Raw genomic sequence first — 16731 nt, 5'->3', positions numbered from 1 at the left:
TAAAATATTCAATAAACCATGTTGTAAACAGATGTGCTGCCCTCCAAGCTTTGTTGTTCCATTTACAGAGCACAGGCAGAGTAGATTTAGCATAATTCTTAAGGGCCCTAGCATTTTCGGGTGGTCAAGGAGCACTGCTTTAACTTAAAGTCACCAGCTACATCAGCCCCTAACGAGAGAGTCAGCCAGCCCTTTGAAGCGCTGTAGACAGGCACTGACTTCTCCTCTCTAGCTATGAGAGTCCTACATGGCATCTTCTTGCAATATAAGGCAGATTCGTCCACACTGAAAATCTGTTGTTGAGTGCAGCCACCTTCATTAGTTATCTTAGCTGGACCTTCGGGGTAGCTTGCTGCAGCTTCTCCATCAGCACCTGCTGCTTCACCGGCACTTTGATGTCATGAAGACACCTTCTTGCCTTATACCTCTTGAACCAACCTCTGCTGGCTTCAAACTTTTCTTCCGCAGCTTCCTCACCTCTCTCAGCCTTCAGAGAATTGAAGAGAATTAGGGCCTTGCTCTGGATTAGGCTTTGGCTTAAGGGATAGTTGCAGTTAGTTTGATCTTCTATCCAGACTACTAAAACTTTCTCCATATCTTCAATAAGGCTGGTTTTGCTTTTTTATCATTGATGTGGTCACTGAAGTAGCACTTTTCAGTTCCTTCAGGAGCTTTCCCTTTGCATTCACAACTTGGCTGTTTGATGCAAGAGGCCTAGCTTTCAGCCTCTCTGGGCTTTTATCATGCCTTCCTCACTAAGCTTAATCATTTCCAGCTTTTGATTTGAAGTGAGAGATATGTAACTCTTCCTCTCACTTGAACACTTAGAGGCTATTGTAGCATTATTAGCCGGCCAAATTTCAATATTATTGTGTCTCAAGGAACAGGGAGGCTTGTGGAGAAAGGAGGCTTGAGAAGGAGAGAGGTGGGGAACGGCTGGTCAGAGGAGCAGTCAGAACACTCACACATTTATCCATTAAGTCCACCATCTTACATGGGTGCAGTTTGTGGAGGCTCAAAACAATTACAATGGTAACATCAAAAATCACTAATCACAAATCACCGTAACAAACATAACAATGAAAATGTTTGAAATATTGCAAGAATTACCAAAATATGACACAAAGACACAAAGTGAGCAAGTGCTGTTGGAAACTGTGCCAGGAGACTTGCTCGATGCAGGGTTGCCACAAACATCCAATTTGTAAAAAACGCAATAAATGCAAAGCACAATAAAGTGAAGCGTAATAAAGTGCGGTATGCCTGTAAGTGGAACCATACAATATGTGATCTTTTGGGACTGGCGTCTTTCACTTAGCATAATGTTTTCAAGGTTCATCCATGTGTAGCATGTATCAGAACTTCATTCCTGTTTATGGCCCCATCATATTTCATCATTTGGATACTTATCCATTCATTAATTGATGGGCATTTGGGTTTATTTCCACTCTTTGGCTACTATGCATAATACTGCAATGAACATTTCACACACAAGTTTTTGTATGGATATATGTTTCCATTTCTCTTGCATATATATAGCCAGGACTAGAATTGCTGGCTCATATGATAACTCTGTTTAACATTCTGAGGAACTGCCAGACTCTTTTGCAAAGCAGCTGTATCATTTTTCATTGCCACCAGCAATGTATGAAGCCTTCACACTATGTCCTTCCCTTTTCCTTCCTGCCAAAACATAACCCTGATGCCTGAAAGCTGAGTAGCCAGCTTAAAACTAGGAGGCATAAACATAAAGATGCTAAGGATGGCAGAGCAGAGAGACAGTCTGGATTTCTACCTACCTCCAAACTCTGTTACTTGGGAGGAAAAAACTCTATATGATTACGCTGCTTAAGTGGGGTCTTCTAATAGTTACAAAGGAAGCAAACCTGTGATGCCCCCAAACATAACAACTTCACTATATTCAGAGCAAGGAACTTCTCCATCTTTATGTACTAATTTATAATAAAACCATGTTTTAAAAAGTTAGATACATAAATTGTCTTGAAATTTTAAGATAAACTAATGTATTTTCATTTGATCTACTCCAAATTTTTATGAATGCTCTTTATTATTCAGTTAATGCAATAAATATTAATAATAATCAGTATTTAAACTACAAAAGTAAGCAAACTAGTAAACAAAAACTACTTTAAGCACTTTACAAATTAAGTAATTTAATTCTCTGAGTAACTCTATAAGATACGTAATATTACTACTCCCATTTAATAAAGAAGCTGAAGCACAGAGAATTAAATAACTTGCCATGTCACATAGCTAGTGTCAGAACCAGTATTCAAAAGCAGGCAGAATTCCTGTTAACCCTACATTGCAGAGCACTTTAGCAATTTCAGAATAGAAAATTAATAATCAGTAGTCTAAAAATGTGTACAGATAGATGTGAGTCTACCATTAATGTCACACACGTCTTCATGGTGACGTGGGTGGTAGGAAACCATTTTTTTAGCACCCACTCTATCTACAAAGTTTTAACAAGTATTACCTCATTAAACCCTCGTAACAACCAGGAAGATGATACTATCTGCATTTATAGGTAAAAAATGTGAAGCCCAGCCTGGCCGCGTGGCTCAGCGGTTGAGCATCGACCTAGGATCCAGGAGATCGGGGTTCGATTCCGGGTCAGGGCACATGCCCGGGTTGCGGGCTCCATTCCCAGTCGGGGGCGTGCAGGAGGCAGCCGATCAATGACTCTCTCATCATTGATGTTTCTATCTCCCTCTCCCTCTCCCTCTCCTTCTCCCTTCCTCTCTCTGAAATCAATAAAGACATATTAAAAAAAAAAAAAAAGAAAAGAATGTGAAGCCCAGTAAAGTTAAGTAACTTGCCCAATTTCACACCACTGGTAACTAGCACAGCGGGATATAAAATCACTTCTGCCTTGTTCAAAGCTAATGCTCTTTCTGCTATACAACATTGCTTACCTATTTAGGATATTCATATGCCTAAATTATAAACTCATCATGACTAAATACGCTGTTATGGCTTTACCTTTATTACCCTCATTATTATCTGTTGATAACCTCTCATATACTTTAACTGTCGGAAAATATTTTCCCATCCTTTCTGCTAAAATATCTGACTTAGAAATGAAAACATCACCTGGAAAAGATAACACAGTAACCCCTCATGCTCTGAAAGAATAAGCCCAGCTAGCTAACTAATCTCTGCAAACGTCGACACTGATCATTTCATACTAGTCCAACAGCTACCTGTCCAGCCATACCTCTTCCAATACTCTTCAGGACTTTGATGCATCAATTATTCTCCCCTTCTAAGCAGCAATTACTTTCTCTTCCCTAAATAGTGTTCATTAGCCAACAACATTTGAAGCCTTTCCTAAAATAATAAGTTTCCCTGAACTTGCTATTTCCTCAAGCTATTAGAGGCACAACCAGGTTCTAACATCAAAAGCGGCTCGGTTCCTGGAGATCGGCAGGCACTTAAAGACACCACTCTTGGTCTGTCTTACAGTTGGATGGGTCTTACTTACACATATTTTTATCAGGGTGTCAAAAACCATCATGTCAATATTTTAACTTAAAAATGCTGCAAGGGGACACTTTTGGAACATGTGCTCAGGGTGGGGATCACTGCCTACTTTTTATAAAACCTCTACAATCTGATCCCATGCCAATGATTTAACTTTTCTCCCACAATTCCCGAGGATGGTTATTAGAAAATACACTTTAGTAACCACCATCGATAAACTAGGTCTGCTAGCCATGGATTTCCATTTCATCTCTTTAATGTCCCTTCTTCCCATTCTATGCGTATTCCCACTTCTGTGTCCCTGCTTGAGCTATGACCTTCTTCTGAAGGCCATCTCTCCTCTCTAACTTTCTATCATCTTAGGCTCAGTTAAATTACTAGTTCCTCCCTGAAGCCTTGCCGATACTCACACGCTCACACTGCACTGCACTTTCTATGAATTTTTATGTTTAAGCCTATACTGCCCCATGCGATCCTGCATTACATTTTGCCTAACACTGTTCCTGAATTGTCATTCTTGTTCTGTAACCACTATGCATATTTCCTAGAAGGCCAGATAAAGCCACATATTTTTCTTTTATCTCCTAAAGTATATACAGCAAAGTAATAAGGAAAAAATGTATTAAAGTAATAATATAAAATAATATAAAAACAAGATTAGAGCTTAAAAAACAGTCTGCTTTTAAGTTTCCACATACCTACAGAGAATATGACTAACACAAGTCATCTGTTTATTAAATAAATCCAAAAACTTTTATTAAGTTATTTCAAGAATGGTACAGTTTTGCTTTGAAGTTATAATACCAACATTCTTAAAATACATTTACTTAGACTTTTATTTAAGACTCCAAACCCAATTTGTTGAGGTTTTGCCAATACATTAAATATGCATATTGCTTACCAACATCAATGACCACAATCTAAAAACAGTCTCTGAATCATAAGCTTCCTTCTACAAAAGCCTAGGTTTAGATCTTTTAAATCACAATAAATGATCTATACATACATAAAAGAGTTGTCTAAAAAATTAAGTTACATCCCAAATTATTATTTCATTAATGCTTATAATATTTCATTAAGCAGACAAGTATTAACAACTTCATTATACTATCTGCACTATTAACGTGTCTGAAGCGACGATAATTAGTCCAATGACATAGCTTAACCAGTAGGTGACTGTATGTGATTCTTCCAGCACAGAGAAATGTTTTCATTGAACTTTTCACACAAACACTATCATGTAATCTTAGTCATAAAAAAATGAATTTAAATTTTAGACCTTTGGAAATTACAGATTATAGGTGGTTCCATACATGGTGGACACAAACTATTCAAATTAACTCCATTTAAAATTAATTAGCAGAAATTAAAACATATTACCAAATGAGAGAGAAAAATTTTCTACTGGTTCAGTTATTACTCAAACTTCTAAAATTTACAGCCAGAAAGAGAAATGAACAAAGACTAAAACATTTGTAACAACATTACCAGCATTATTTAATTTAAAAAGCTAATGATGAGATTTCTAGAGGAAAATCAGATCACACAGGGGGGAAAAATACGGTGGCTACATTCACCAAGAAATGTCATTTAATTTTCCCATAAATAAAGACCAAAAAAAACATCAAAATATACACTAATTTCCTATATCATTAAATATAGATTTAACAATCTCCCTTACCTGAGTAAAAGAAAGATGAGAACAAATATATTTTCTTCCTAGATTGTTTAATAGAATTTGTACCATAAAGCATTTCTGGACATATGCTTTTAAATGTATTTTGAGAGGACATAAAAGAGGGAATCATACCTGTTTTACTAATGACTTCCTGTAACTCAGCCATGGAAGCGATTATTGCAGCAAGAAGGTCAGAACTGGTGAGCCAGCTGAGAGCCTGCAAACAGCGTAACTGCTCCTTTTGATGTTCTGCAAAAATAGAAAAAATCCATTATGCAATGCTACAAAAATTTATTAAATCATGTTAAAAATTCATAGCAATGTTTAGCTATTTAAGAAATAGATCAAAACTTGTAGACAGAACTTTGCCTAGGGGAGAAAAGTCTACAAGAAATGTTAGATTTGATTGACTTTATTTATATATGACTGTTAACTGACATCAAAAAAAAAAAAAGAGAAGGAAATTTTCTTTAATTCTACTTCTATTACTTAATAGCTTGCTTTTCAAAAGTTAAAACTGAAATCACTGTTTCCTCAGAATAGTCAAACATTCAAAAAATGTTAGCTGGAAAATTTATATTTGTATAATTTTCACTGAGTTCTTCAGGAGATTTTAACTCTGATCATTTTATACTGATTCATAGAAAGTGAAAATAAATTATACTGCTAATTAATTTTAAATAGGGCAGAGTCTCTGGATTGACTGGACTTAACTGAAAAACCGTTGCACAAACTCTTCACTTTACTGTGAAAAGAGCATTCAAATCTAATAAAACCAGACAAAGTTGAAATTATGCACACTTGCTACTTTCCTTATAATTTAATGTTTATAACAAAATATCAAAACCTAGTTTATACATAAATATACATATTTCTACACACGTATGGGACTATGGTGTGTGACAACATATTAAATGACTTTCAGTTTTTGCTTAATGGCAAAACATTCACATTGTATGTCACTTACATTCAACTCAGATTTTAAAAAGCACCAGTGACCTTACTTGGAAATTTATGCCTGTCTTTGGGCTCTCCTGTGCACACCAGCATGCCTACGCCTTCTCTGAAACTTTCCATCCAGGTGAAAAGAGAGGCACACGACTGGCCCAAAACCTTGAGTCTGTTCGCTGCCAAGACCGCAATAACGCCTTTCCGGAATACACGGACCAGTCCTCTGAATGTTTTTTTCTTCATCTTGGCTTCTTCTTGTTTCTTTTCCTCTACAGTTGACAAAGCCTGGGCTAGAGCTCTGACCTCCAGCTTGAACAGCTCAAAGGTGCTGACCTGCTCCTGGAGGAAATCCCTCTGAGTAGACAAGGCGCATGACCGGCTGTAGAGAGGATACAAGGCGCCGGCCAGCAAGGCGCAGGCAGCCAGCAAGGACGCTTGTTCCTTCTGAGTCTGCGATAACACATTTTTGATGTGTGAATTTTCAAGAAGCAGCTGCTCGTGTGACTTCTCAAGACGGTTCAATTTTTCTGTATTTTTTTCAGCAATTTCTTGAAATTTCTATAAGAAGAAGTCATAACATGAAACAAACATGTTATTATTTCTATAAGAAGAAGAGTCATAACATGAAACAAACAGGTGTTTTATCAATTCCTCTTTATAGAAAGAAAAACTTTTGCTGACAGCTACTTCTTCAGAAGATCCATGTTCTAAAATATCCAACAAATACATATTATGATAGAGCAACAGTGGGCCAAACAGCTTACATCTGAATGTGCACATTGATTTTTAAATCCTCTTACATAGAAGCTTTATATAAAATAGAACACATAAATTTAAAAGTGCTTCATAAATTTCCTGTACACTTATAAATATATACACATATTTAGAAAAAGAAAACTTCTCCTCTCCCATTTCTCATAATTTCCCTCTTCCATTCCTCACTAACTTTTATTTCCTGCTTTTAAATAGAAATGACACCATCAATAGAGGCTTTCCTAGATATAAGATGACTTTGCTTTTGCCAAAATAAGCAAAGGGTTAAATCAATGATACAACAAATAGCACTTGACTGTCTGCCATTTACTAGATGAGAAGGGACTGACTCTCTTCCTCACCTTCCCAAGACAGAAGTCTATACAAAGTACAGCTCCAGTGGTGGGAGGAAATACTAGTTGTAAGCTGGGCCTCAGCAGCAATCTCATTCTTTTTTCCTAATTAAGGTACTTACATCCTAAAACTTAATTTGAAACACAAAGAAATTTTAACTGCAGACACCATATTTTAATCACTAGAGAATAAACTAGCTCTCTATGAAATCTTATACCTAATCATTAAGGAATTGCTGAAATAGAATAAATTTTGGAACAAAGCAGATCCCAATTTTCTTTACAGATTCATTTATCATTCAATAAACATTTATTGATTACTCACTAAATTCCATGTGTTAGGAAAACAGACAAGTAAATCAATTATTGCAGGATAATGCTATGATAGAGCTATGCCAGACTGCCAGAGGTACACAAAAGGCAGTTTACACAAAATGATGTTAACAGGCTTTTGGAAGGTTATGGTCAAGGACAAGTAGGAACGAAGATTTTTTTAAAAACAAAAAACCCTACTCCACCAATAAGGATGCCAGCCATAGCTACCCTATAATAATTTAATTTAATCCTTATAATTAATGGTGCTTTAATAGCTTCATTTGGATTTTTTCTTTTTTTTTTTTTCTTTTTTGCTAGTGTGTGAATGCTCCAGGGTTGGAAGGGTCAGCTGGACACTTTAAACATGGGGAAACCGCCTTTCAGCGATTCTCTCCCTGCATATCAATGGCCAGGGCAGAGGCAGCCCATGATTCCATTTGGATCTTCACTTAGCCAGGTGAGCTGCCATGATTTGGCCATGGACCTCTCTCTTTTTAAAAGCAGGCCAAGGGGGTTCAATTTGAATAGGGGGGGTCAATCAGAGACAGAGAAAAATCATGCCCTGTGCATGTATGGTAAAGTGCAATGCTATCTTCATTACAGGTGGGCATTAGGAAAACATTTCTCTTTGTATTATTGGTTCAGACTGCACTCTGCCGAGAATTTAATGTTGATCTTTGGGAGAGGCTTATAGAGAGAGAGTGTCTGATTCAATTGTTACCCTTGAACAACTAAAAGAATCAAAGGCATTTCTAAAATTACACTGTCAGGAAGACCTCAAAGTGATAACACTTGGAGAAAATCATACAAACTCTTGACTACCCTGCAAGATACGGTGCCAAAGCCTACCATGGACAAGGCTGATAGGCAGTAGAAAAAAGAATTCAAACTTGTAGAAATATACTGCTAAGGAAGTAACTCCTGAGGCTGCAGGAGAGGTTCCAAAAGGTGTACAGTGAGTGCAAGACACTCAGAGGGACAGTCCTGAGTACAAAGGAGTGAAGGACGCACACAAGAGGCCATTCTCTGAAGGACACAACTTCGATTCTTTCTCTTGGGCAGGGGTAAAAAAGGTATTTTAGACATTGTTTTAAATGTTTCTAAACTAAATTCCCTTGATTCACTCTAACTCTTCTCTAAAGTGTGATCCAGCCATACCTGCAAGAAAGACAGGAATTGTGGCTTGCCCTATCCACATCTTCTCTGACAGCCAAGCTGTGGTAGCAGTGTTCTGTCACTGGGATTGTGCCCCAGAGCTCCACACGACTTTGGGTGGTGGGCACCAAGTGCAACATACAGATCTTGTAATATAGAAACCCACACCTGAAACCTGTATGATCATATTAACCAGTGTCACGCCAATAATTTTAATAAAAATTTTTAAAAAAACAAAAAACACTTGTAAAGGAAGCGGTGTGCCACAGGGAGCAGCTGAAAAAAGCAAGCAACTGAGAAGTACTGGCCAGGTGAACTGCTTGGAAGCTGATGGGAGAAACCCTTTTTAGAGAGGTGACTCTTAAGAAAAGGGAAGACCAACACTTGAATTTTAACTAGAGAAAGCAGGAAGACTAACATGTAAAAAAGTAAGAGCCAGAAAGCAGGGTAATGTGTTCTAAGGAGGTGCAAATAATTCAGCACGTATAAAGAAAAGAGAAGGGTGAAAATTTAAGAAGCAGGTTGATAATAAATGATTAAGCTAAGGAAATTAAACTTTACCGGAAAAGCTATGAGAAGCTATAAAATCCTGGAACAGACTCTATGCTTTGGTAAATGGACAGGAAAATCAGAAACATGAAGACTGCCAAGGGTTGGCGGGAGCACCGTGCCGAGTACCTTTCGATTCCCAGTCAGGGCACATACCTAGGTTACGGGTTCGATCCCCTGTCAGGCACATTTGGGAGGCAATTGATCGATGTTTCTCTCTCTCTCTCTCTCTTCCCCTCCCCCTCTTCCTTCTTCTCTCTCTCAAATCAATAAAAACATTAAAAAAGAAAAAAGACTGCCAAGGGTAACTGCCAGAGTTGCAGGGAGTGGGGATGGAATGAGGGGAGCAAATGGAAATTACAAAGGTTAATGCCATATTCTCTCCAAAAATCAATTCCATCAGTTCAATTAGATGAAAAAAAGGAAAATTACAGAAAATCTAAGGTAAAAGAGGCACACTAGACATAGCTACAGAGTAAAAATAAAACTGAACCTTGTCGGGTTCCAGGTGGCTGCCTATTTACATATTCACAGATCTCAAAGTCTCAGGCAGAAGAGTTTTTGCAACAAAAATTACTTTGTTGAATAAAAAACAGTGAAAAGATATATTTGCTCATAATAACTTAAGTATTTCAAAATAACACTCAATATGATTGGTCAAAATCAAATGGATTGTTGAAGGACAGGAAGCCCACTGTGGAAAAGACTGTTCCTCCTCCTTTCACCCTGTGCTCTGCATTCCTCCGTCAGGGCCATCAGCACGCACACCCACACCCTGACCATCAGCACCCACACCCACACCCTGACCCACCTCCCCTGCTACCACCCTCGGTCCAGCTGTCTTCACCACCAGCCTCTCATGCCCATTTCGGTGCTCTCTCAGAACCTGTCCATCCAATCCTATTGATTACTCTCTTTGTCTTTACTGAACCAAGGCTCTCACTCAGTTCACCACACACACACACACACACACACACACACACACACACACACACACACACACACGCCTTCCTTCTGTAAAAGGCATCACCCCCTCCCACCATCCTCAACTTGAAAAAGGAGAGAACCAGCTGCTCCTTGATTTTCCAGCCATGAACCTCACCACCACTTCTCACAATTTAGCCACATTCTCTAGCACCCCCAGGTCCTTTCCCTTTCCACCCCCCTAACGCTATTCAAATTCTACAATCTTCAGAGCCCATTTCAGGGTCTGCCTATTCCCTGACACCTTTTACTATCATTCTCACTCACACACTGACCTTGACCATCTCTGAACTTAAACTACTCAGGCATTTAATTCCTACACTGCTACTTTCCTCTGTCATGTGTGTATATCCACTCTCCCTCAGACACAACAGAATGCTAGTTCCTAGAGGCCAGGAAGTATTTACTGCAGGGCTTTATATATACCCTATAGGCGCTTAATAAATATTGAACAAATTAAATAATCCTTTATAAAATGTTCCCTTGGTGCTAAGCACCGTATTCTGCCCATAAAAGTCACTAAATGAATACCCAATGAATGAAAAGCTAAACGAATGTAAAAAGAAAAATATAATTTAAAAAGATATAGTTTCCGAATATAATTTGGAACTTATCAGCATGTCAGAATTCTGTTTTAAATCAATTCTGAGAGTCCACAGGGACCATCAGAGGTACTGCATTATTTACTGTGGATTATTTTTAAGAACAAAGCTTGTTTGATGGTAAGGCTGGAAACAGCTATAAGAGAAAATTCTCCTTTAAAAAAATCCTAAATTCTTTACCCACGGAGATTAAAGGCCAATATTTTTAAAACAAATGTAAGGAACATCGCCTTCAAATAGGACAAAAGCATTCCTAGTACTGAAATCCTCCTTAGTGGGTTTATTTTCAAAAATAATATTCCAAAATTCCCCCAAAAAAACAGTCTTATCTTGCAAATCTTGTTTAAAAACAAAATATAGGATGGATATCCTTTACACAGGTTTCTTTGTCATATCAAAAATACTTTACAATTTCCTTTACTCTCTGACAAATTCAAAGTGCACCCAAAACGGGGGGAGAGGACAGCTTCTTTCCCTAATGAATCACACGCTTACTTCCTGCAATATACGAGCTTTGAGGGACGCCTTCTTGGCTTACAGCACTCCATGAACTTTGAGACTTTGAGCCAGAAATTAGACACTTCCCTAGGGAGTAAAATTCTTTTTCATCACTTCTGCTTGCTGAGTTTTTATTCTTTATATTGGCAAAAAGACAAATTGCAAACTGGTCGTTCAATGGCACATAGACATGAAAGGATCTCATTTAAAATGTCTTATTTTTATAAGTTATATATCTTGTCTTTTTATACAATGGTAATATTTTAAAATATAATAAACATAAATTCTGCTTTTCCTATGATGTAAATGTTTTCCTGTTAAAGTGCATTTTGTGGAGAAATTGGAACCCTCGTACATTGCTGGTGGGAATGTAAAATGATGTCAGCTGCTTTTGAAAACAATTTGGCAGATCCTCCAACAGTTCATGATAGACTTACCATAGGGCCTACCAATTCCATTAGCTGACATGTATAGAGGTATAGATATATAAATGATACAGATATAGATATATAGATATACTTTAACCCCATAATGATTATTTACTTAACTTAAAAACACTATCTTCATTTGTTAAATTTAGCATGTCAAAAATAACATATGCCCCAAAATGTTATGTACCTGTGTTTACTCTTTTGTTTCTAAGGCACCACAAATTATAAAATGCTCTTTGTAAAGCCAAGCCCTCAGGAGAACAAAGTTCTCCTCATCATTAGACTGGGAATAAGTGTGTCAATACAGGCAAGATGCTAGATTTGCTGACTGTTAACAGATACTACCTCAGGCTGCTGGAAAGTACACATGCCCTCTAAGTTCTGCTCTGTCCTCAGGTCTCCCTTTCTTCCGGTTCAGATTCCAGGTGGGTTCCAGTCTCCTCTATGAAGCCTTCAGACTTCAACCACGTCCTGCTCTAAGTTTACAGCATTCTTTTAGCAATGAACTACATACCGCCTTATGATAAAGCTTTCATTATTTAATGTTTCATGTTTATTTAATACCTCCCCCAACTAAACTGGACACTTGTTGAGGGAAAAACCAAGTATTATACCTCTTAGTGCCACAGCATGAAACACAGTGTCCTATATATCTGGTATATAACACGTAAGGTATTTATTAATATTAACTATATTATGTAAAAGTCATTTTGATATTCTTACCTATAGTAGTAATTCTGCAACAGAGTATACTAAAAATTCAGAATATCAGAAAAAAAGAAGTCTGAGAGAAGTAAGAGATAAAGGAACTACCACTCATGAATGGCTGACAATGTGGCACTGTTTAGCTTTTTCATACATTATCACGTTTAATTATTAATTAATCAAGAATCATTCAGAAATGTAAGTTCAAGAAATATGAAACTGAGTTGTCACTAGACCTATTTTCAGATATTACTTTATACAGAAAATTAGTATTTCTTTAAAAAAGTGTTGTCATATAATGCAAAGGAGACTGAAAGGTAAGGATGAAGATAAAGTATTAAGGAGCACATTACATTCACTCTGCAAGTTCTAAATGCCAACCAAGGCGCTAAGCAGTTCACATCTGCTGTCTCCATTCTAATCCTGTCCCTAGAACTTCCTCACTATTCAAGTAAGTGGTATCAGTTCTCTGAACCTTAGCTTCCCCATTTGTAAAATAGAAATGATGCTTAAATGGCCTATTTCACATGGTTGCTGCATGGCTCCACTAAGATGAGGCATTCAAGGTATGCAAAAGCATTGAAAAAAATCTATCAAACATTATGCCATTTGAACAAATAACATTACTATTTAAAAAACACACAATTTCTAAAGCAATTATTTGAAAAGTAGAGAACTTTCCAATATTTCATTAGAGGTGCCCACTGACACCAACTCACAGTCCATCCAAACATGGACTCACAGGATTGTGTCTAAGTCCTGTGAATGATTTCAGGCAGGCACATACACCTACCACCTCCAGCAACATAAACAAGCTGCAGTTTATCTCCAAATAGCTTTGGAATTCAATTAAAAACTTCAACTAGCTAATAACAGTTTTATGACTAACCCAGACTTCTTGCCAAAAGTATTCTTAGGGCCATGATATAAAAGGAATAAAATGCAATACAGCAAAATAAATCTGAGCTTCTTTGATTTTTGTTCTCTATTCTAAACTCACTTGATTTTGCTAAAATGTTTACAATAAACATTACATCAAGGCTTAATTATACTTAACTGATAGTGAAAAATCTTTATTTCTAGAAAGGAAGTTCTTGTTCCCATAACTTCACCTTTTTCAGGTAGAAATAAGAACATATACACTAAGATTGCAAAAGCAAACAGTGCGTGGGATGTAATGTGGCCCTGAGCCCAGGTGCTTCCACAGGCCTAGATGCTTCAGATATATTTACATGATGGCTCCAAAAGTATTTAAGCTCAAGAATTACCCAACCATGTGTCTAGCACATTTTACCTAATGCTGCAAACATGCTGTGATGCTAAAGCCAAACTTCCTGTCCTACAAGTTTCATTTATCTAACAGCATTTCCATTAATTGCTTTAAAGCTTACACATTCAAACACCTTGCAAATAACTCTATCACATTTCTTCAGATAAAAGCAATTCAAATCGAAAAACTGTTTTATATTTAACTAGCCTGTCCTTTACTACCCACTTCTTCACACCACCAAACATTAAGCACAGGGCTCCGTAGATAAGTCATTTGTTTTCCAGCAGATGGTCTACGTTAATGGCTATGTTCATCTGACACCGAACATCCCACAATCCTACACAAAAACTGTGGATATTTTCCCCCCTCATGACTTTATCAACATAATTTTTGAAAATGCATTAACTACAATAAAATTAAAATATTGTTATTTGCATTATAGCTTTGGGGGGGGGGGAGTAGAAATATAGAATTCATCATAACAAAATTTACTAAAATAAAATTTATAGGTCCCAAAATACATATTATAATAGCAGTTTACCAAATATAAAATTCAATTAAATTGCTGTTGTGTATTCAATTATGTCTTATGAAAATTCAAATACATACATAAATAATATAGGCTATATGCCAATTTATAATGTTAATGTACTTTTAGGAATAATGAAAATGATACTTTTAATTTGCATACCCATAGATCAAAGCCTGCGATATTACACATCTTCAGAGAAAAGCCTTCAGTGAGGGCTTCTTTTAAATCATTAGCATTTGTGATGACTGACTCCCTTACTTCAGAAAGTGAGTTCCTATGCCTTCCTGCAGATTTAGAATGAAGGGAATCTAATAAACAAAATAAACTGATGAACAAAATAGATCCAGAGACACAGAAGCAAGGAACAGACTGAGGGATCTCAGAGGGAAGGTGGGGGTGGGGGAGTGGGTGGCAAGAGATTAATCAAAATTAATCAAAGAACTTACATGCTTATATGCATAACCTATGGACACAGACATTGGTATGGGGAAGGCCTGGGGATGGTGTGGATGCAGGGTGGAGGGGATCAATAGGGGGAAAAAGAGGACATCTGTAATACTTTCAACAATAAAGATTCAAAAAAAAAAAGTGAGTTAAAAACACTGATAGAAAATGAAGTAGGTTGGAAGACTCACATGACCTGATTTCAAGATTTACTAAAAAGCTATCAAATCAGCATAGTATTGAAAAAAGAATAGACAAATAAATAAATGGAAGAGATGAGAAAGTCCAGAAATACACTTACACAAATACAGTAAATTGATTTTTGGCAAAGGAGCAAATAGGGAAAAATAGTCTTTTCAACAAATAGTACTAGAATAACTGGACATCCATATGCAAAAAAAAAAAAAGCACATCAACCCATACCTCACACCTTTATAAAAATTAACTCAAAACAGATCATAGACCAATAAGTAAAACCTAAAATTATAAAACATCTAGAAGGAAAAATAGGAGGAAATCCTAGTGACTGCATACTAAGCAGAATTCTTAGATATGACACCAAAGGCACATCCACAAAAAAAATGATAAATTGGACTTTATAAAAATTTTAAACATTTTCTGTGCAAACATACTGTTAAGAGAATGTGAGAAAATATTTGCAGATCATATATCTGGCAAATGACTTATATCAAGAATATATAAACAACTCTCAAAATATAGCAATTAGGAAACAAGCAACCCAATTAAAACTGAGCAAACTATATGAATAGATAATTCACCAAAGAAGATATACAGATGGAAAGCACATGAAAAACTGTTCAACATTATTATAGATTGGTGAAAATGTAAATTAAAACCATAATGATATACTACTACACACCTATTTGGCTAAAAAGAAAAAGAAAAATTATGAAACCACATGCTGGCACAGATGCAGAGAGCTAGAACTCTTTTACATTGTTTCTGAGAATGCAAAATGGTACAGCCACTTTGGAAAACAATTTAATAATTTTTTCTTATAAAGTTAAGTAGACACTTACCATATAACCCAGAAATCAGACTCCCAAGTGTTTATCCAAGAGAAATGAAAATGTATGATCACACAAAAATGTATCCCTGAATGTTTAAAACATCATAATTGCCAAAAAATAAAAACAACCTAAACGCCCATCAGCAAGTATCTGGATAAACAAACAGTGGTACATCCACACAATGGAATATCACTCAGCAGTAAAAAAAAAAAAAAAACTACTGGTAAACACAGAAACATTAATAGATCCCAAATATATTTTTCTAAGTGAAAAAAATCAGGCCCAAATGGCTATATGCTATATGATTCCATTTATATGACATTCTGGAAAAGGTAAAACTGTAGAAATAGACAACAAACCTATGGTTCCCATATACGGTCAATTGCTTTTTCACAAACGGAAGGAGGCTATTCAATGAGGAAAGTAAGATCTTGAACAAATGGTGTGAGAACAGTAAATGCAGGGGGAAATGAAGCCTAGGCCTCTACCTAACATCACACATGAAAATTAATTTGAGATGGATCAGAGACCTGAACACAAAAGCTAAAACCACAAAACTCTGGAAGAAACAATACATTATCTTCACAACACTGGGATATAGAAAAATTATGCAGTACATAAAAATAAATACCCAAAAGAGAAAAAGATTTATAAGTTAGACTTCATCAATATTGTAAAACTTATGATCATCTAAAGAATCATTAAAAAATGAAAAGTAAGAAATTGAAAGAAAATATCTGTGATACATACATATGAAAAAGGATTTGTATCTAGAATATATAAAGAACCCTTACAAATCAATAATAAAACACAAACAACACACATTTTTAAAGGCAGATACTTGAAGAGACATTTCATAAAGTAAGATATATGCATGGCCATTTAAGTGAATGAAAATTCAAAATATCATTAATTACCAAGAAAATGTGAATTAAAACCACAACAAAATACCACTTTAAAACAACTAGAATGG

The 16731-nt window shown here is 36.3% G+C and overlaps 1 protein-coding gene across 1 annotated transcript in view; it reads right to left on the bottom strand.

The window, feature by feature from the left end:
• The window catches only part of CCDC171 (coiled-coil domain containing 171), a 237488-nt gene that overhangs the window by 125497 nt on the left and 95260 nt on the right, over window positions 1–16731 (bottom strand). The window contains exons 18-19 of the mRNA XM_081151147.1: window positions 6190–6694; window positions 5318–5434 (exon numbers count right to left, since the gene is read on the bottom strand). Coding sequence (XP_081007273.1) covers window positions 5318–5434; window positions 6190–6694 — 622 coding nt within the window. The remainder of the gene's footprint in view (window positions 1–5317; window positions 5435–6189; window positions 6695–16731) is intronic.

The sequence above is a fragment of the Miniopterus schreibersii genome (genome assembly GCF_964146895.1).
Source record: "Miniopterus schreibersii genome assembly, chromosome: 11".
NCBI classification, from domain to species: Eukaryota; Metazoa; Chordata; class Mammalia; order Chiroptera; family Miniopteridae; genus Miniopterus; species Miniopterus schreibersii.
The sequence above is the reverse complement of the archived record's forward strand: the minus strand, read 5'-3'. Positions and strand labels throughout refer to the sequence as shown.